This window comes from Patagioenas fasciata, chromosome 20, assembly GCF_037038585.1.
Source record: "Patagioenas fasciata isolate bPatFas1 chromosome 20, bPatFas1.hap1, whole genome shotgun sequence".
Lineage (NCBI taxonomy): Eukaryota > Metazoa > Chordata > Aves > Columbiformes > Columbidae > Patagioenas > Patagioenas fasciata.
Window position 1 is genome coordinate 3,376,768 of NC_092539.1, and position 22,277 is coordinate 3,399,044.

At 45.5% G+C, this 22,277-nt stretch overlaps 1 protein-coding gene across 14 annotated transcripts in view; it reads left to right on the forward strand.

Annotated features, from left to right (window-relative positions):
- The window catches only part of CACNA1B (calcium voltage-gated channel subunit alpha1 B), a 279,142-nt gene that overhangs the window by 183,247 nt on the left and 73,618 nt on the right, over window positions 1-22,277 (forward strand). For 9 of the 14 annotated variants that reach the window (XM_071817476.1, XM_071817466.1, XM_071817465.1 and 6 more), the window contains 5 exons: window positions 748-854; window positions 7,872-7,934; window positions 17,068-17,889; window positions 19,061-19,275; window positions 21,413-21,533. In XM_071817476.1, the coding sequence (XP_071673577.1) occupies window positions 748-854; window positions 7,872-7,934; window positions 17,068-17,889; window positions 19,061-19,275; window positions 21,413-21,533 (1,328 nt within the window). The remainder of the gene's footprint in view (window positions 1-747; window positions 855-7,871; window positions 7,935-17,067; window positions 17,890-19,060; window positions 19,276-21,412; window positions 21,534-22,277) is intronic. The other 5 variants (XM_071817478.1, XM_071817468.1, XM_071817471.1 and 2 more) reach the window with 1 other exon arrangement.

Here is a 22,277-nt window from a genome sequence, read left to right on the forward strand (position 1 = left end):
TACACGTGCAAGACAGAGATAAATGGGGCTCCTTTTCCCCAGAAACATCACATTCGTGGTCAGGTCTCTCCCTGCTCAGCCATAATCGCCTACTTATCATAGAGTCATAGAGTGCTAGGGATTGGAAAGGACCTGGAAAGCTCATCCAGTGCAATTCCCCCATGGAGCAGGAACACCCAGCTGAGGTTCCACAGGAAGGGGTCCAGGCGGGTTTGAATGTCTGCAGAGAAGGAGACTCCACAGCCTCCCTGGGCAGCCTGGGCCAGGCTCTGCCACCCTCACCAGGAAGAAGTTTCTTCTCAAATTTAAGTGGAACCTCCTGTGTTCCAGTTTGAACCCATTACCCCTTGTCCTATCATTGGTTGTCACTGAGAAGAGCCTGGCTCCATCCTCCTGACACTCACCCTTGGTGTATTTATAAACATTAATAAGATCACCCCTTGGATCTTAAGTGATGAGAGGAGACCCAAAGAGGTAAGAAAACTTGGTGAGGGAGATGTGTTCTTGGTAAAAATGCAGTGAGCAATTGACCAAACCGTGCATTTCTCATATTGACCAGCTGTTGTTGGCACCAGGGCCATACCCAGGGGTCCTTGCAAGAAGTTATGAAATTCTGCTGTATTTTTAACTAGTTTCCAACGTTCTTACAGCACGGTAGTGACAGTCACGTTTGACCCGTGCCTGGGGAGCTCTGGTTGTTGTCGTGACATGATGCACAGCCTGATTTCTCTTGATTTTCTGCACCAGGACGAGGAGGAGATGGAAGAGGCCACCAACCAAAAACTCGCCCTGCAAAAGGCCAAAGAAGTGGCCGAGGTCAGCCCCATGTCTGCAGCGAACATCTCCATAGCCGCGTAAGCTTTCTTTTCTTATTCGGGAACTTTGCCGTTTGGTTTTTGTTTTTCAATGTCGAAATATGTCTGTTCAAGTGGAGCATCCCATAGTCCTCTGTGAGCCCTTCTATATCATCTGTGTTACTGGCAGGGCTTTAGGTTGACTGAATACTCCAGCGCTGATCGCTTAACCATTAATTTGAGTATTTCTTTTTAGTTTGTTTTTTGTAATGTCTCATCTTTTGTCTTGCTATAAATAACTGTATTTTAGAAAGATTTTTTTAAGCTGTCCTCAGATAGATTTCACCAGGTGAAGTGATTAACAATTCACTGTGGATTTTTAATTATGAGAGGTGTACACACATATAATATATTAACTAATTTTTAATCATCTTTGCTTTAAGAATTGAAGTGTGAAGGTATCCTCCTAAATATTGGACTGAAAAATGTGCTTGGCTGGTCTTTGCTGTTTGAAAGAGCGCTGGGTTGAATAAAATTGCGTATGTGAACAGTCACTGGTTTATAGCTAGAAACATCAGTTTACCTTTTCAGATGCAAGCTTTTCTGCAGGGATATGGACAATGCACAGATTCTGTGATACCTGAATCCTTGGAAGACATTACCTTGGCACCCACCTTTTCATATACACTGATCTAAACTGAAGGGGAAAACTGATATCTGGGTGGAAATACCTGTTTGGGTGTTGCTGAGGTTGGTGCAGCATTCTGTGTACGTGGGATTATGGGCCTGTGTTTGAGACATGCCTACCCTGAATGGATTTACTTTAAAGTATATTCTACCTAAAGGTTCATTTACCTCTTCCGGAATTTTAGCAACAGGGCTTCCAGCATCAAAAAGTCTGGTCATGAATTGTACTGAGAGCTGCTGATATTTTCCAGCTCCCTTTTGCAAGGGAGATCTCCAAAGACTGCAAAAGCTCAAGCACAGAAAGAGAAATTTCCAGGAGTTTAATCCACTCCATCAAAGACAATAGGCCAAATGGAGTCAGTTCATTATATGTGAAGGAAAAAATATTATTAATTTGACTGTGTTATTCTTCTTACAATTTTATTTTGCAATTACTGCTTTAATCAGCTCCTATTCATGCTGCGTCTGTTTGTTGGTTTGGAGTATAATCCTTTTCTTACAATGATTTCCTGTCTAGTCTCGAAAAGAAGTCAAATGAGGATATTTGCTCTTGCTCTTTGATGAATTTCCTGGTACTGTTATTTTAAAAGACAAGAGAATAATGCTTATTTTCTCCTCCTTTAATCAGAAGCGTAGTGCCTGTGAAGATTTCCTGGAAATCAGAAGAAAAAACACCTTAATGAGGCTCAGATTTCACACCACATTGTTGGTTGCTTAAAATAACCTTATTCCATGATTTTTCACCAGGCGCTTTCACCTGTTTTTCAGTATCACGGGGCAGTTTTGCGACAATTGCAAGCAAGTACAAAATTGTGGATTTCTGCTTGTTTTGCCTCAAATTGTATCTGCCCAGATCCCTACCTGCCACATTTGTATTGGCAGATAATTAGTCTTGCAAATGAGCACATTTGAAAGTGCAGTTGTTCCTTCCATGTCTATTAACCACGACAGCATCGTGCACGCTGTGTGGGAGCATCATTTACCAGCCATCGCGTGACTCCTTGTTATTTCGGCTTTAGTGACAGAGAGGCGCTTACAAAGCTCACTGGACTTTAATTTGGAAAAGAAAAACCCCATGTTAAGGTCAATAGGTTGACAACCCAATGGACAACGACATAGAGGAGAAGGCGAGCGAGAAATTAGAAGTTTTATGAGCGAGAAATAGGTGTAGGGATGGATTGCTGGCCAATGATCCAAAAGATATTTAATGAATGCATGCCAAAGCAGTTTGTTCAATATATAAATACATCTCTGGCGAGCTCCAAAAGGACGTAGCAGCTACAGCTTTCAGGTTTGCAGCGCCCATGCCTTGGATAGCTCTGTCTGGTGCAGTTGGGCTGATGATGGGGACCCATGGTTGACAGCCAGCTGGACCCTGTTGTTGTATTGTATTGTCAGGGGTTGGAAGGGACCTGGAAAGCTCATCCAGTGCAATCCCCCCATGGAGCAGGAACACCCAGCTGAGGTTCCACAGGAAGGTGTCCAGGCGGGTTTGAATGTCTGCAGAGAAGGAGACTCCACAACCTCCCTGGGCAGCCTGGGCCAGTGTTTTGTTACCCTTACTGAGAAGAAGTTGCTTCTCATATTTAAGTGGAACCTCTTGTGTTCCAGTTTGTACCCGCTACCCCTTGTCCTATCACTGGTTGTCACCGAGAAGAGCCTCCCCCTTTCCATATTGATCCCCATGAATGAGTCCCCCCTCAGTCTCCTCCTCTCCAGCTCCAGAGCCCCAGCTCCCTCAGCCTTTCCTCACACGGGAGATGCTCCACTCCCTCCAGCATCTTGGTGGCTGCGCTGGACTCTCTCCAGCAGTTCCCTGTCCTTCTGGAACTGAGGGGCCACAACTGGACACAATATTCCAGGGGTGGTCTCCCCAGGGCAGAGCAGAGGGGCAGGAGAACCTCTCTGACCTACTGACCACCCCCTTCTAACCCACCCCAGGTACCATTGGCTTCCTGGCCACAAGGGCCCAGTGCTGGCTCGTGGTCACCCTGCTGTCCCCAGGACCCCCAGGTCCCTTTTCCCTACGCTGTTCTCTAATAGGTCATTCCCCAACTTATACTGGAACCTGGGTTTGTTCCAACCCAGATACAAGTGGGTCCAGTTCCCACAGAGGTGACAAAGCCATCCTGGGGCTGAGTCTGGTGACAAGTCACATTGATTGTTCTGCTGTTTCACCGACAAGGTGCTGTGCTTGCAGTTTGGCTTCTTTCCCTTGTCAGTCCTACATCAAGGACTAAGAATGTGTTTTCCTTCCCTTAAAGCTCCTTCTAGGCCATCGCAAACTCTGTAGTGTTGTATCTGCTCCTCCACCTCCAGCATTTTCCTGTGCAGACGCAGTTTATCTGCACTGGTTCTTCTGCTCTCCTCTGCCATCCAGCCTCTCTTCATAACTGAGCTCCAGAAAATACTCACTTTGTTGCCCAGTTGCAAAACGTAATTTCCTAGGCTTAAGAAACTGGTTCTTATTTAGGGTGTCAGCCTGGAGGGTCCCAGGAGATACCTTCACCCTGACACATGCTGCTGCAGGAGCTGCTGATGGTTTTTTGCTTGATGGATGGTGAAGCACTGCAGTGTCATGGGGATATGTTTTAATAATATACTCATTATTACAGCAGCGTCGAGATAACATCTATCTTGCAACTGACTCCAAGTGCTGTATTACAATTTCTACTTGCATTCAGGTTTCAGCTTCTGCTTCATCGATCTCCCAGGATTTTTATGGTTTGTCTTCTGCTCCACCCAAGGGATTTGAAGTGACCAGACTTGTCTGACTGCACTTTGTTTCTTCACCTGGTGAACTCTATCCTGAACGGACCTGTTTGTTTTGTGTTTTTCAGGATTAAGAGCTAGGATGGTACATTGGTTTTGTCATTGTTGCAATGTTTGGTTTGAAACAGAATACACGTTTAACATGTGTTTATTGCCTTTTGATTTCAGCCCATTGTTTCATTCCTATTTTTGTCATTTGTTTTTGTTTTCTGTTTAGCATTTTCCTTGCTTTGTTGTTTCTGGAGGTGAGTTTCTGGGTTTGTTCAGTTTGCCCAGCGTTGTCGCTAAGACCCTCTGTTTTGTACGACGTTTAAACCACTCGGCCTCTTGAACTGAGCGACTGTACAGACCGATGGGTCTTTCGAGCAAACCATTGGTGCAGCTTCCTTGGCGGTGAGAATGGAGGAGGCGGGAGAGGGGAAATTATGCACATGATGGACATGCGAAACATTTTGTGACCCCGCTGGAAAAGCGCCGGTGGAAGGGAAGAGTCGTCAGGTTCGTTCCCACGTGTGGCACGAAGACCCTGGCGCAAACACAGTTATTTTCTGTATTTGCCATATCCGAAGGCTGAGCGCCCCGCATTTGGGTTCCTCCTCCTCCATCTTTTCTGTTCCAGCCAGAGATGCACCAATGACACGTACAAAAGGGGCTGCAGTAGTTTTGGGCCACAGACCAGCTGGAGAGGACACAAACTGGCTCACCCTACTCGTGTATTCTCCAATGGACCCCTCTTCACCTTTTCTTGGGAAAAGTTTTAAAATAACGATCACAACAGCAAGCAAATGCTAAATTTGTAGGAACTTGCTAAGTAGTAATGCTGAAATCATGCTGAGTGAAGATTTTGCATTTTGTTACTTAGGGGTTTTTATAATTCCACGTGGTTGTGGGTTACAGTTGTAGCCAGACTCAAGGAAATTATTTAAGGATTAGCATGGGCTGTGAGTTCTGGATGGGAGAGTTTCCCAGATGTGGTGGCTGAAATTTAGCCAGAAGTGGCACAGACAGTTCAAACAACGTGGGCACAGACCTAAACCTGGTCTATCGTACTGCCCATTACCATTTTTCAAAGTGACATGTGCTTCCCAGGACAATCTTCCAACTTCTAGAGACCCCCTTCCTCCCTCCAGGCTCTGACTGGTTTCTGCTGGTCCCCCACATGGTTGTTCAAAGAAGTTTACACTTTAATTGCGTTGCCTGTTCATGTGGATGGGTTGATTACTCATTAGAAAAGTGCCAAGAGCAAATCCTGGTGGCACATCACTGCACAGTGACTCCTCAGAGGTGTCTGTCCCTTTTGTACAGGTCTGGGGATGAAGTGGGGGGGAGTTGCTCTGTTTCTCCAGGACATTTTCCATCTCAGAGGTTCCATATTTTCCTTTTGTCTTGGGAATACTGTGGTCTGTTTCCAAATCCCTGTTGGGCTGTGGGTACCCAACAGGACCCAGCAAGAAGCCTGTCTGAACACCTGGCCCGTGAAACGGCCCGTGTTGGGTGATGTGTAGACTAGAAGAGGTGTTCTTTTTCTCTTGCTGGCTTGTGATTTCTTCCCTTTCTTTTTTCCCCCCAAAGTGTGTTGCTGTGTGAGGTACTGTGATTCCTCCCATTAGCTTAGCTTTTTGCCCTTGCTGTTGGTGTATCGGTGACTCAGCTACACCTAAAGTCACTCTCTTGTGCTCTGTCCCTCACGGATGGTAAGTAGCATTGGGCAAAACTCAAGTGCTTCTGTCATTTTGGTTTGGAAAGGAGGTTCTCTTTGCTTTGTGACTTTACACCGTGCTCTTCCAGCACTGATTTAGTCAAGCTTACAGTTTCAAAACTCCAGCGATGGGAGCAGAGGAGTGAACTTGGAGCGCTGCAGGACTCGCATAGCACTGGCTGGCCAAGGCACAAGGACACTTGGCAGGATCAGAGCGTGGTCTCCGTCCTGCACTGCACCAAACGAGACAGGGATAGACACAAAGGTTCATTCCAGCCTCCTGCTGAGGGATGCTGAGATCTGCTTGCAGCAATTAAAAGCAAAATTTCCACAGGTATTACATAACGTCAGTGCTGGCTCTCAGGTAAATTAGGGCAGTCCTGTACATTCTCCTCCATCGTTTTGCCACCTATTTCACCCAAGAAATTTCTTACCTATGCTTGAGGCATTTGTACAACCAAGGGCTTGTTCTCTGCAGGTTTTAGCTGATATTCTAGGGGTTCAGCATTAAGGGGTCCCCAGCTTGAGAAACCTGGAAACAATAATTTTCTTGGCAAGCAAGCAGGGCACACCAACCCCACTTTGACTCTGTTTCATCTGGCATGGTACAAATGTAGAAATACTGAATTTTAGGCAAAATACCTGACTGTTCAGGAGATTCTTGGCTCTAAGGAAAATGTTTGTGATGTCTTTCACGATTTCACTTACATTTGTTCCAGGTTTCTTGACCTCTGGATTATTGTGTTATATACTTCACCTGGGCCAAGGTTCCTGTTCAGAGTAATCCATTAATTTCAAGTAAATATGTTTTTAAAACTGTGCTTATATGACATCCAAAGAACATTAGATTTTAACTTGACCTTGTGGTTTGCTAGTGTTGATTGTTAACAGATTAAAACCTAAATGGAAACAGGAGCAAAAATGCTGCAACTGAAAACTCAGATTCAGAAGGTGAAGGGATGTGCAGAGGACTCTTCATAGGATGTAGATTGATAAAAATAATTGTTTATAACTTTGACAAAATTAACGCCTCAAGCCAAGATCTATCAAGATACTTAGAATCCTGGTTTCCATAGATTCTTTGGCAAAGGAAGAATAAGCTATTTTCCTGTGTAATGCAGTAATTTCTGTATTTAGAACCCCCCACGTATAGCGGTGTTTACACAAACACTGGATGGAGGAGAATCTACAAAAAGGCTTGTGAACTGAAACAAGCTCCTTTCAATACTATGTAATCCTCCGCCTAAGCTGCAGCAGAGCTCTGGCTTTAGCCCCGGCGACCTGTATTTGGATGGACTGAGCTCACAGAGGTAGGTGCCTCTGAACAGTAAACCTGAGGCAGGGACTGAGCAGAACCAACCTGGCGCCAGCTGCTGGGGTCCAGGTGATTTTGGTTCTCTGGATGCGGCTCAGGGTCCTCCCTCCGGACCCCGTTCATCTCTGTGCTGAGGCTTCTTGCTCGTGCTCCAGGGAATTAACAACCTGCTCCCACTGGGACAGAATTATTTGCAGCACAGCTGTAAAAGCAATCACCACCTGTTTCTACAAAGACCTCCACCCCGAGGTCCTAAAGATGACTTCTGCGGAGGACTTGCGTTGTGTGAGTATAGCGGATGGAGACATAAAGTCCTAATATCATTGTGTGGCTTTTGGTTCACCTTTTTTTTTTCCCCCATTTTGGTTCCGCTTTTGGTTCTTTAGTTGTTTCCCTGTTAACTACAAGGTGGCGTGTCTGTGGCTTCCACACTTTCTGAAACTTGCCTGGTCTCCTACCAAGATGCACGCTGCCGTCTGCATTCGATAGGACACAGCCTGTATGAGTCTCCTCCCGATGTCTTTTATGGTTTCTCTTCTCCTCCTTTTTTTTTTTATTTTCTCACTTTTTGTTTTCTTTGTTTGTTTTGTTTTTGCATGTGCAGTTTTGTAAAGCAAACTCGAGGTACTGTATCTCGCAGCTCGTCAGTCTCCAGCGTAAATTCACCGTGAGTTGCTCTCTGTTACAATATTCAGTAAATGGATTTATATCTATATTTATAAACCTCCCTCTTTCCCCATCCCTGATGCCTTCACTCCCCCCTTGTTTCTTCCAAAAATCATTCCCATCATTGTGGAAAGCCTCCAGACCAACATACGGTGGAAGGACTGGAAGGTGTGCGACATCGCCATATAATGCTTGTGATTTGATCGTGAGCAACTCTGTAGTATTTTGTACATTGACTGTGATTTTTTTTTTTTCCCCCCACTTCCTTCATTTTTCTCCCATCTCCTTAATTATTTTCCTTTGTTCCCTCCTTAAGTATTTTCCCTCACCTGCCCTCATTTGGTGGTTCGTCTTGTTCTCACTTGTATTTTTGTCCTGTGTGTTTATTATGTGCTGGGCTGATGGCTTTGATGTTCCACCAGTGTTTGCACTTCTGGTTCTATAGGAGAACAGGGTCCTACCACAAGTGCGCTCTTTAACCAAAGCTGGAGGAGGCTTTGAAAGCAAAAATCCTGGAAACAGGGCCCAAGTGAGACCAAATTGGAAAATTCTTGGGAAACTTATACTCAGAGAGCACTGGTTATGCCTGAGCTCTCTAAACTTCTCAAGCTGGAGATTAAAGCTACAGATATTGGAAAAATGAGGCACTCAGCAAGCTCCTATGTACCTGTGGGTGAACAAACACAGTGGTAGACCTTCCATTCACTCCACGCACTTCCTAACAAATAAATCTTGCTGGCTTTGCTGTGAATCACAGGTGCGCTTTGACACCGATGCAGGTTTGTAGAAAGTACCATTGTTTCCTGCCAAATAATACAGCAAAACTCACCATCAGCTTCTCATCAACCCATCTTAGTGTCTTTGCTTTGGGTTATACTGTTACTGTTAGATGTTGTCTTTCTTCTTTAATGCTTTTGGAGAGATGGAGAAGTGCAATTCACACACACGTGGTTCTGTCTTTACGTGCAACATGGCAGGTACCAAAGGTGAAGCAAAGGTGGTTTTGGGGATCCTTGTCCACTGGTGGGTCTTAGCAATGTTTGTATTAAAAATATGTTGCTACCATGTGCAGATTGAGCTTCTGTGACCAAGACTGAACTTTTGTGACTGACAAAAGTAGGTGTGACATGTCTGTGCTGATGTCTGAGATCTCACAGGGTTGGGATGGTGAAAATTGAAGTAGACAAGACCGAGGCAAATTTTGGCTCAGTTCTTCTGATGGATTTCCTGGCTGATGAGAGACTTGACAGGCAGAAAGGTATGGAGAGAGATCTGCTGCTCTTTGGGTCTCTCTCAGCTGCCTTACCCCTGACGGGAGTGAGGGGTGGTTAAAGGTGGTCATGGAGCAGAGGTGCTGCTGACCCTCCCAGCGCTTGAATTCCCTCAGCAGAAGGCCTCAAGTTGCGCCAATGGCCTCACGTTGCATCAGGGAAGTTTCATATTGGATATTAGGAACTATTTCTTCCCAGAAAGGGTTGTGAAGCACTGGAACAAGCTGCCCAGGGCAGTGGTGGAGTCACCAGCCCTGGAGGGGTTGAACAGACGCAGAGATGAGGTTCTCAGGGACACGGGGCAGTGACAGAGGTGGGTTAACAGTTGGACTCAATGATCTTGAGGGTCTTTTCCAGCCAAAATGATTCTATTATTCTAAGTTGCATCAAAGCAGTCCAAGGCGATGTTTGCTACGAGTGGGAATAAAGCCTTGAAAGAATGAAAAATGTGGCCCCTTTTCCAGACTTCCAGAGACAGCGCTGCCTTCTCAAAGGATGAAATCAAACAGCAGGTACTGAAATCTCCTTGGAAGGAGGATTTGCCCACGTTTGGAGGCGTTTGCCATCGAGGTTTGTTGCTGACTCCCCACCAGCAATAGAGATGGTATAATAGAGGCTTCTTTTGCTGATATGACTCACATCTGTTCTCTGAACAGAATAAATTTTGACTGCAAAAAGCTCTAACTGAGGCTTCTCATCCTTTTTAACATTTCTATGCACCGTCTGGGCAGTAATTGTAATTTCATATGCAAACCAGGGCCTGTTTTGATGGGTAAGCTGAATGTGCATTTTCTTTTCTGTGGGTTTATAAAGAGCATTTCCCCAGCAAAACCCCTTGTTTTGATTAAATAAATGACTGGACCCAGAATGGTCTGCAATGTATAGAAGTACGAGTCACCACAGTGCATCAGTCGAACCCCCCTGAAGTGCAAAGACATCTGAAGGTCTTATTTACTCAGTATAAATATCATGGTTAGAAATGTGGTTTTTCTTTGAAATTCAAATAGATAAACTGGAATAACTCCTCTTAGGGACCTGCAGGTGTGGTGAACTCCTGGATGAACATCAGTAAATGTTCAGGATGCCTTTATGTCACTCACTGTGAGATCTATTGCTGTAATTATACTGAATAGATAAGTGGTCTAATTTTTGTGCACAGATGAAATTTGAACAGTAATCTACTAATCCAAAAGAGCTTTTCAGAAAGTGCAAAAAATCCCTGTTCCTTTTTCTCCCTTTAATATTAATCAGTAAGAACCAGGATCTGCAAAACCGTGGTCACCTATTCTGAAGGAACAAAACTTATTCAACAGTCTTTGGAGATAGAGAGGGTTGGGTTTTCCCCCATATTCTTTCTTTGATTATTTTTCTAAAAAAATCTAAATTGGTAAGAGTCTGAGGACAAAATGCTGGATCTAGCTGCTTAAAAAGAAATTTTAAAAATAATAATAATAATAATAAAAAGATCAAGGTGAGTAATTTTCTTTGCTAATTCCAGGCTTTCATGCTATAACAAATTTATGAAAGAAGAGGTGCGAGCAGCGTGAAATCCGTTTTTAATTCACTGAGGAGAGGTAATTAAATACAGATATTCTCTGGTTCTTTAAGTAGATCAGCCTTTATCTAAAATACATACCGAAACAGGCAACTAATTTCCGTGTCCATAGGTGATGACACACAGTTCCGTGAATAATTATGTTGGGTTTTTTTCCAGTACTATGTATTCAGGAGTTATGGGATCTTGAATTTTCATATGAATCCTCATATTGCTGGTTAAGTCCAAACCATTACATTTAGTAACTTGAGGTTTTTGTTGCATTGCTGTTGTTTAGTGCTTATTTCTAATAGGATCTAGAGGTATCAGTCATTGCTTGGACATGAAAAGTGGCATGTTCTTAGGGTATTTTCTAGAATGGTAAATAAAGCAAAAGCCAGCATTTCACAAGCTGGGGATTCTTTTGTTTTCCAGAAGTGCTGAATACCTGCACTTGCCATGATCTATTTATATTTTCCAGAATAAATTTGGTTTTCTTTGACCAGCAGTTTTTCCCACCCCAACCATCACAGCACATCTCTGCGGCATCCGCCCAGCTGTGGACAGGCTGATAACACAGGGAGGGAAATGGAAAAGCTTCCATATCTCCTACCCGGATTAATTTGTCATTTGCCATCCAAGAACCCAAATTGTTCTTGATCTCTATCACTTGCTTGTGTAAATTCACTGTCTGGGCCATCTGCTTTGTTTCCATCCTCACTGTGCAAAAAGGGGCCGTGACTTCATTCCCGGATGAGTTTTGTCTTGGTTTTTATCAAAAACCCAAAGCTCACAGTGGGACTTTGGCTGTAACAGAGTCTGGTTGGGGCACCGCAGTGCATGGGTGCTTCAGAAGAAAAACATAATTTAAAGTAAGTGTAATTTGATTGGATTTTAGGAGAAATTAATGGTTCCACATATTTAGACTCAGTGTGTTTTTTTTTAAATTAGGCCATAGTGATGTGGCTTTTAACTTTCATAATTTTATTTTACTTTTAACTCTCCCTGTGATTTATCGCAGAGGATGCAATTGCTTGGTCACAATTCATAACTGAAATACCAAACAAATCTTGCCGTCTTAGAGCAATAGGGAGCAGCGTGCAGGGTGGTGAGTTATGGTTGAGCAAAGTAATTCTGTTCTTCTGAAGAAACTCCAGCTGGTAGCAATATAACTTCTGCAATGTTAACACCGGGCAGCTTTGGCTTGGGTGAACTTCACAAAGCTTTACAAAACCAAGTGCTGCAGCCGCCTTCAAACCTGAAGGAGCAGCTTATAATGAGTTTTCCTGCTCTTAGGTGGCCATGGACACCTCATGGGAGTGGCGGTGAAATGTGACTTTTGTTCTGTTACACACCTTGCTCTGAAAGGCATTTCCAATTTCAGTAGCAAGCTTCTGAACATAAGGGCATGATGTATGGCTGATATTATTTTAGGCTTAGCCCACATTCCAAATTTAGGGTCCCTAGCTAATAGACATCAGGAGAAATATGAAAGAAAGTGTTTTCGCTCTGAGAAACTGCAATAATAAAAATTCGGATAAATGAAAGCAAAATCGAATTCAAGAATAATACTGGAAGAGCGTGATGCATATGGTTGCAGCTCATGAAGAAGAAAAGGTGCTAAAGCAGCCGAGCAGCAGCTCCCGGGGCCACTGGCAAAGCAAATTTAACCAGTAGCAGTGAGTTCAGCTGAAAGAAAACGGTTTTATCAGATCAAACAGAGAGAAAACCTTCTGCTCTGTGTGTGCCCACTCCAGACTAGAATGCGGCTTTGTGTTTCCCAAGCGGAAAATGGAAACATGGAGAGAGCCTCTCCGAGTTTATGAACAGAAAATAGTGTTTTAGTGGGAAGGATTTTGCATGGCGTTTTCTGTTGGCACTGTATTTTAACAAGAAATTCCCTTTCATCTGTAATCTTTCCTACCTAATACACAGGTGTTTTTAACATCAAATTGTTATGTTCAGTCAGCTTTCATTCATTATTTACTAAAGTAAAATTTTAAGGGTTGCATGTACGTAGCTGATTAAACCGGTAGTTCTGGGAAGCAAAGTGCCATTAACTAAAGCAGTGTTTTCAAAGGTCGTGGTAATAAAATCTTTAATCATTAAGGAATACTGTAAGATCAGAATATGACTAAAAATATGCTTTCCTTTCTTGAACAATCTAAGCAGTGACTGGTTGCATTTTTAATTTATACCAAATATTAGTCACTGCTTCATTAATATGAATTTTATTTGATTCTACATTAATTTTATGGGTTCGTTCTTAGCCACAGGCAGGAGTTGTTGGACTGCTGACTTCTTAATCCAAGCAGAAGCACTGGAGCTGCTTAGAAAAGAATATGAACCGTAATACATACTGCAACATTTCAGGCCCAGAGGACCTGGAAACTGAATATATTGCCAGTACCCTTCAAAGAGCTCAAAATATTCTGTAGACAGAAAATAGGGATGGGAAGTAATTGTGAAGAAAGCGAATTAATCTTTGTAGTATGTCTGTAAATCAGAGGTGATAAATGCAATTTTATAATGGATTCAGAGGGATTTTTAAGAAGCAAACAGCGAACAGGATTTCAGATAAGGAGTTGGCTTCGTAAAGAGATCGTTTTCTCTTATGGAAAATATTTATCACAAAGGCTCGTTTTTATCAGTTTGGACAAGCCATGCTATGCTGTGGCGTATCGTGCTTCTACTGCAGACGTTTTGCGTTCATACAGCGCTTAACGATTGAAATAATTAACTGGACCAAACGGTGAAGGAAACTATTTTGTCCTGTGTTTTTCCATCTCTTCTGCAATTCTTTGTGTGCGCATCAGCACCGCATCCTCGCAGGCAGGGGGTTCTAATGAAACCGTTTTGCTCTAAGGTGACGTTCTTGTTGTGCCAGGACTATGTTGAAAAGCAACAGGAGAGGAGAAGCTGCCACACGTGTCCCCGTTCAGGTGCCGTGGAACTTGTAGAAAGCAAGAGTCAGATAAATGTATTTGGACAAGCAGACGACACATTCCCTGCCCTTGCTGCTGCTTTGGCTCTGAAAAGCCCTAAACACTGTCCCCGGGGGGACCGACCTGCTTGGTTGCTTTACTTCCAGTTTTCTCCAGCAGGTTTGATTTGCGCTGTCCCTTGCTCCTGATGTTCTTGACTGGTTGGAAGTTGATAACGAGCTCGCAGGCTTCACATTTTCCTGATTTTTGTTTTCACCGCTCTTTACTTCCTGATTATTTCTGTGGGTGCTGTATCTTTTCATGCAGAAAGAAGAAAGGATGCAGTTGTTAGGTCTGAACCTCCCGCTCTTTGGCTCGCTAGTAAGCAAAGCGGGCGGGTGGCAATCACCTCCGCTAATTGTGTCGACGTTAAGGATGCATCTCATTTCTAGATGCAGAGACATTTGAGTCTGTAACTTCTGTGTCTGTTTGAGGAAGGGATTTTAGCAAAATAGGCTTAGTTAATATGTGCATTACTTGGTTTCTCCAGGTTCTCAGGGGTGTACGGAGCTGACAGCACCTTTCAGTTAGTTATGAGTCATGTACTGTGGAAGCTTTAGCACTTCAGAGATAATTTAAAGGCTGATTTGTGTTCTTGGTGTAAAGGAAAAGCAACTAAAAAACCTTTTCTGAAGTGATGCATCTTGTGTCAGATCTAGCAGGTCCTGAGTGTCTCCTCTGTGCTGTGTGATGAGCACCAGCCCTGCATCCTCATCCTCCTCACCACATCCAGGCTGAGTTAGATTTTCTTTGTCTTGGCTTTGGGCTCAGCTCAGGCACTGATGGAGGGGCTGTGTCCATGGAAATTGCCGGATGGTTTATTGAGTGTTTTACTTTGGAGAGTCTCTGCAGGGAGGCTGGGGCTTCGCATCCCACCCCTGCGTGATGCCCGTGGAAATGAAGCGCTGGGTGGTGCATGTGGAATAGGTGGTTGTGCTCTTCCCTGTGCTCACGCTTTGTAGATAAATTGAAGGTTTCAGTCAGTGTAAGGGCAGCTTCCCAACTCTTAACTCGTTAGTACCAGTCATTACTTCAGTGCTGACAGCTCACTCTGGCTGTTCAAGGCACAAAACACAAGCTGGTCCCTGCCCCGAGGACTTTCATTACCAAGTGAGAAATGTCCGCTGTGAACAACTGTTTGGTGGCAGCTCAGACATGCACGTACATGTCCCTGAGCTGCCTTGTTTCCCAGAGCCTGTGGTGCTAAAGAGGAGGTTTATTTTTGCAGCCCAGCTCTGTTTAGCAGAGCTGGATCCAGAGCACCCTGTCCATCCTGGAGGATGTGCAGGACATCCCAGGACACCCGTCCCAGGCAGCTCCGTCCCTCTGTGCCCATCTCTGCTGACGTGAAGAGCTGCAAACACACCTGTCCCAGGCAGCTCCGTCCCTCTATGTACATCTCTGCTGATGTGGAGAGTACAAACACGCGGCTTCTCATGGGAAATCCTGGGCAGTCACAGGCTTTGCGTGTTACTCATGAATTCTTTCTAAAACCAAGCAAATCCGCTGGTGAGTGACACCATTTCAATCTCTCTTAATGATGAACTGAAAAGAAGTGGCAAGTTGTTGCCTGCAAGTTACTGCCTGCTATGGTGTGGCCGTTCATCCTTGTGCCAGGGTCACTGGGTTGGCTTGGGGATGCTCTCCACTAAGGACTCTGCTTTTCCTTTGGTGTGGGATTTGTGGTGAGTGGGGCTCTAAGCTATGTTTCCAGTGCCTTCTGGTATCATTTATGTTTAGAACTGTGATTTTTGTCACCTGTTCCTCTGCTATGGTGTTAATGGGGCACTCAGCTGCTAGAAAATCAGTCCTTTTGGGAAGAGGGGACGTAGATTTTTAGTTTTGGTGATGAGCTCTGCTCACTCCGATTTCTCGATTAAATCAAATCCGCCTGGGTGCCCTCATCCCATCTGCAGTGAGCGTTTAAGAAGTGGATTTCTGTCTCTTTAGCAGAAGCAAGCAGCAGCGCCCTCCGTACAGATCCGACCCCAGCACAGCTCAGCCATGCAAAGCCTTTCCGACAGCTCCCCCTGTGCTACACGAACGCTCCCCCTGGGGTCTCTGCACGGTGACAGACCCTGACAGTCCGAATCAGCACATACACATGCAAAAGCTGCTTTTTTCTACTGTCAGGGGAGTCCAGAAAGCGTGTAAGGAAAAAATGCGTCTGCCTCCCTATTTCCACAGCCTGGTGTGTAGTGTGTGAAGGGCTGGAGGTGGGTGAACCCTCCGGCTGCAGAGATCAGCCTAAGTGGTAAATGGAGACATCTGAGCAGGCTGGTGGGGACTAAAATTATTTTCCTCTCTTTGTTAGAAGTTTCATAAGGAAGAAAATGGGTGCTGATCCTGCACCAGGCTAAATCCACAGCTCCACCCTGGAAGCCAGTGGGTTTGCTTTGATTTTATGCAAAAGCAGAATTTGACTTGTAGTCTTTAGGAGGACAGAAAAAAAGCCTTCCCTTCCTGCACTCGCTAGCCAGGTGATCCATTTGTGTGTGGCGGTCAGAAACCAAGTGCTGTGCTGAAAAATCAAAGCATGAAGGCAGTGCCAATGGAGGCATCTCCATCATAATAGACAGAGACAGAAAAGAGCGGTGTCTCCAGGGGATAAAGGTGCTGTCATCACATCCATGACCCTCCCAGTCCCTGAGGTCTTCTCATGGTACACAGAACAGTTTTATTTTGTTACACTTTTCCAGACACGGGTGATGCTGGGGCAGGATGGTCCATCCTCACCTCGGAAGGGCGCTGCAGGGTGAGAGCAACAGCTCTTCTGTGCCACCGGGCAGTGGGGTGTGCAGCCTGAAAAGGGCCCTCTCTGGGTGCAGGGGCGCTCACAGGGGGCTCAGATCCTCAGGGCCAGATTTCATTCCCCCTGCTGCTCCCACCAATCTAACTCGTCTTTCTTGCTGCTAATTTTGCTCATCGAGATGTTTCCAGCTGGGGAGAAAGGTGCTGTTAACTGTGGGGAAGCTTTGTAGGCTGTTTAAAAGCTCTGGCTGTGCTATATGACTTTTGTGCACACAGACTTTAACCCTTTGGGCTATACCTGAGGCTTCCAAGGGGGGACGGCCACATTTTAGAAATCAAGATCACTTCTTTCCAGAGGGCCTGTTTCATAGTGCCTGATGCGTGTGGGCGCAAACTAACACTGATGATCCTGCTGGCTTTCCCTGCTCATGTTCTCCGCCAGCCATTCTCTCTCCATTCCTTTAATTTCTTTGGCTCAACCCCCTAATCCCCTGTATCAGCTGAAAATTTCCTCTTTTTTTTTTTTTTTGGTTGCTCTTTAGAGAACTGGTGCACCGTTGGATACTAACTTTACATCTTCCTCCCCTCCTTTAGCAAGCAGCAGAATTCCTCCAAATCCAAGTCGGTTTGGGAACAGAGGACCAGCCAGATCCGGATGCACAATTTCCGCGCCAGCTGCGAGGCGCTGTACAACGAGCTGGACCCGGAGGAGCGGGTGCGTTACGCCACCACCCTTCACATTCGGCCCGACATGAAGACTCATTTGGATCGGCCGCTGGTGGTAGAGCCGAGGGCCGAAGGGAGGAACAACATCAGCAAGCTGAGCCCTGTGGACGTGCAGGAGGTGGAGCAGAGCAAAGTTGGCTCTACCGATGGGGCAGAAGCTCCGCGGAAGCACCACCGGCATCGGGAGAGGGACAAACTGGGCGAGCAGGAGAAGGGTGATGTGACTAAGGATGAAAACGGGGAGTCCGGCACCAGCAATAAGGAGGAGCGGCACAGGCAGCACAGGAGCCGCAGCAAGGAGGTGGAAGGGGGGGGTAAGGAAGGGAAAAGCGATCGCAGCAGGGGTCAGGAAGGGGGAAAGAGGCACCATCGCCGAGGGTCGGTGGAAGAAGGTGCTGAGAAGGAGCACCGCAGGCATCGGACTCACCGGCACTCGGCCGAGCGGCAGGGCAAGGAAGGCAACGGGACGGTCAACGGGGCCAGGGGCGAGCGGCGTTCCCGACACCGGGGAGGGTCGAGGGCTGCGAACCGGGAAGGGGAGCCCGGGTCCAAGGGCGAGAATGGCGAAGAGCCTCACAGACGGCACCGGTTCAGGAACAGGGCGCTGTCGACGTATGATTCGGTGGAGAAGGAGAGCGGGGAGAAGGAGGGGGAGGCTGGCGAGAAGGAGCACCGGAACCATCAGCCCAAGTAAGTGAGCGCTGTGTGGCCGGGCTCGTCCCTGGGACGGCTTGGGGGCACAAGACCCCAAACATGGTTTGGGAAATGACTTATTTTAACCTGCAGTTCTGCTTTGCTTAAATTGATAATGACAGAGGCTCCCAAAGATGATTTTGGTCCATGATGGACCATAGTACAGCTCAAGTTTACAGAAGGAAATATTGATACAAATACCAACAGGCTCTCTAGGACATAATGTGGAGCAGCAAATTTCACAGCCTCTGACAGAAGTTTTTAAGACATTTTTAAATGGCATCCAGTCTTGCTTATTAGCCCTTTGTGGTCTTTTCTTTATGTTAAACCTGTCAGCTGCATCACCAGTTGTTACAGCACGTGGCTTCTTCCATTAAGAGCAATGATGTACCCCATTTGGTTTAATTCTTATGTAAGTCAAGTGAGAAAAATAGTACTCGTGAAGCATTTAGAGTAGTTAATAAAGAAGGATAGATTGCGTTTTCAGCTTTATTACTCTGATGGAAAAGAAATTTCACTGGGATTCTTTAGAACAGAGTTCATGTCACCATGGAGAGTTGTGAGTGGCACTGCGATAATAATTTTCCTGTCTATATTATCTTCCTTTCAGACACATTTCAAAACACTTTGCATACGGTTTAGTTCCATCACGTGCACAAGCTCGCTTTCCTCCTCATGGAAACAGAGATGCTGCTGCAGAGGAATGCAGAAGCTATTTAGCTGCTCGCAGCAACACTACAGAGTGGTTTAGGGCTGGAAAAGACAATCAGCAATTTTAAGTAATCCCTCAGGAGAACATTAAGAAGCAGCATGTCAGGCTCCGTTTAGAAACCAGCTGATGCTGGAAAGCTAATGTCACTGTTACAGGAAAGTGCCGTGTGGTCCTTGCTTATGAACCTCAGTTCTGAGTCTCGTTAAATTGAATAATGTGGCGTTCGTTGGCGCAGTTCCGCTCAGTATTGTACCTGGATGTCGGTCCAGAAGGTCCCGGAGGAAAAGGTCACATACTGTGCTATTAGTAAGTTGTCCTGCAGTTTGTGGCTTTTCTGTAAAGGACTTTAATGAAGAAAACCGACTATGAAACCTAGCAAGAGGTGCAGCATCAGGGTACATGTGTTCTGAGTCACTCTCAGGACGTATTTACTAAAAATCTGCTTTTCTACCTTAGGGAGAATCAGTGTGAGATTGAGGCGAGCGGGAGCGTGAGCGTCCCGGTGCACACCCTTCCCAGCACCTACCTGCAGAAAGTGCTGGAGCAGCCGGAAGATGCCGACAACCAGAAGAACGTGACGCGGATGATTCAGCCGTCCGTGGACAAAACCACCACTGTGAACATCCCCGTCACTATCACCGCCCCGCCGGGGGAAACCACCGTCATACCAAGTGAGTGTCTTGGGCCCTCTGCTTTTTGCTGTTGAAATTGCCAGAAAAGAGAGAATTTTCCAAGGAGCTAGCAGCACGCCCTGGGTGATGGGGGGCTCTCCTGGCCACTGGCATCCTTGCGATAAGTGGACGAGAGAATTTGTTGGTGATCTCGGCTCTTACAGTTAATGCATTCTGCAGGAACCCAAAATGCAAGGGCCAGCTGGTGGATCTGGAAAGCACTGTGTAAGGTTCCCTGGATATGGTTCACCCTGAGCCCATCCATGTGTCTTTGCATAAGGGAAAGATACAAAGAGCAAGAAAAACAACAAAATGTAGTAACAAAACTGGGCAGCAAAACTGCTGCAGACCAGTCAAGACCTTGTTGCGAGCACAGGAGTGGATCCTCTGCATTATCACCGTCCTCTGCTGCCATGCTGCAAACTCCCACCCCAGCAGCCCTGTGCTACCATTCCTCTGGTGTCCCAGCGGCCTGAGTGACCCCCCAGCAAGAGGCAGCGGCCACAGTGGCATTGCATTCGAAGCCACCAACTCAGTTCACACTTCTTGGTTCATTAGCAGAGCCGGCTGTGGAGCAGCAGGTCTCCCCTGGCTGCACAGCTCTCACAGCATCTATGGCGTGACTCTGCTGTTTCAGATTCCCGCAGGCTGTGTAAATTCAGAGCTTATTGCAAACCTCTGCATTTCGATTTCAGCAGATCCACCTTAGCTTCGCTTCTCCCAGAGCTCTGTGCCTCTATCAGCACAGATCGATGTTGTTTTACAGATAGTCCCGAGATCATCATCCCCATGCTCTGCTCTGCAGCCTCCAGCCTGTTCTGAGCAGCTCACGGCCCATCCCTGGCCATATAGGCTCAGCCTATAGAGAGGTCTTGAGATCTGGGACTGCCCAGGGGAGACACAGTATCACATCCAAGAAATCCTCAGGCTGCCAGGACAATGCTTTCCAAAAGCCACATCCATATCTACACGTTTTATTGTTTGCTTGTTTGTTTTTTCACTGTGTTGTCAGCCACCCAAGACTTGTCTGTTTGTTGTCTGTCTCCTTTATTCTTAAATGGTAATTTTACTATATGGCAATACTGAGTTCCTGTCAATCACAATTTATCAGACAGTCTGTGGCCATTTCCTATGTATCTGGTTGGAGATACTGTAGGGAGTTTATTGAACATGTCACTCACATAGAATGAAATGTCGTTCTGTTGCAAAATAAAACAAAAAGTAATAAAAAAAGGCACCTAACACGTAATAAGTGGGTGGGATTTCAGATTCTAAACCCTGTGAATTAATAGACAAGTGTATATATCTGTCTAAGAAGAGAATTTGCAGCATAAAAGGTTTTCAAGTTTGTATATTGGAAATTATCTTAGGTAAATGATCCTATAAACCCACGGCAAGGAGCCTTATGATCAAAATTAGAATGTGTATTTCTAACCTTTGGGAGTGAGGTTCAGAACAATCTTCTAGAAGGGATCACGTAAGTTAAAAACCTGATGTGAGATGGAGCTGGACACCTTTATACATGGGGTGCTGGGCCAAAACTGGGGTGCACTGTGCAGACGCAGAGCTGGGGGGTCCAAGAAGTCCCTTCCAAGTCTGCGTTCCTAATGTTGGGAAGTTCAGCAGCCTTAGCCTCAAAATTATTAAAGCTCATCTGTTAATTTGCGTTTTTCCATGTTCCAAAGCCAGTTGTGCTACTGATCTCTATGGGAGAAGATACAGAATTAGGAGGCTGGTTAGACTTGCCGTCTTTTTCTTCTTTTCAAGGATCCCTAGCTGATCCTCTCTCCCTAATAATTTATGATATTTGGAATGGGATTTCCATCCCCCATTTGGCAGCTAATGTAAGATTTCTTTGTTTGTCTGCACTGGGCATCTTCATTTCCTCGCCATTTCTGATGTATTGCTCATCAGCGCAGCAGTTAAGGAGTATAATTGCAGTGTACATCATACTGTAGTAAATAGCGGCAATAATAATCAAATGATTGTTCATCACATTTAATCATCGTATTCAAAGGCTGTTTGCTATCCCAGCTGCATTGTTTGCATATCCAGCTGTTGCAGGCAGCCTGCTGTGGGGAGACTGCAGATACATTTTTAACTCTCTCCTTTCTGTTTCCTTCAATTCACATTGTAGTGAACAGCGTTGAATTTGAAAGCAAAACAGAGGAGAAGAAAGACGTTGATGACTTGACAAAAGATGGACCTAAACCAATCTTGCCTTACAGTTCCATGTTCATCTTAAGTCCTACCAATCCGTAAGTCCTCTGACTCTCTAATACCTCTTATCGGTTATTTGAAGCAATAACATTAGTTTGATTTTCATCTCTGCCAATCAAACATGTTGGGAAATGAAATAAAAGCTTATATACACTGCGGACCAGGTGTTGGGATATTTATTCCTAAGGGAATAAACTGCCAGTAGAGGGAAATGATGATGCTTTGTGCAGAGACCCTTCGTGCCCTGCTGATGGTCAGGCGAGCTGTAGATCACTGAAGAGTGAGTGGGAGGATGGAACGGCCCTGGGAGAAGACACGACCAGGAGAAGCAACTTGGGGGCTGATTTTGTTGTCAGCTAAATCTTGCAGCTTCCTCAGCTGGAACTCACGTTCTTTCCATACTAGTACCCTCACATCACTGAAAACTTTGAACTTCTGGGAAAAACATGGATATTTTTCATTTGCCAAGGCTGAGAGTACAGCTTGTGGGATCTGCTGGGATTACAGCATTTCTTCCGCTTCAGGCATCTCTGCCTCATGGGGAGCTTTGTACTCAGAGCCTGTAAACACTAAATGTCTTGCTCTGAAGGGCTCCAGGGCTAGACAAGAGCAGCAGGGGTTGTAATAATTGTAGCATGAAGGCCTGTGAGTCATTTCAAGCAGTAACTTAAGGTAACGGAAGGCGTTGGAAACTTCTGCCAACACAGAGATCTACGAGGAGCAGAGGTGATCATTTCTCTCTGGCTCCAGTAGACTTGTTGCAAATCCTCGGTGTTGCCCTC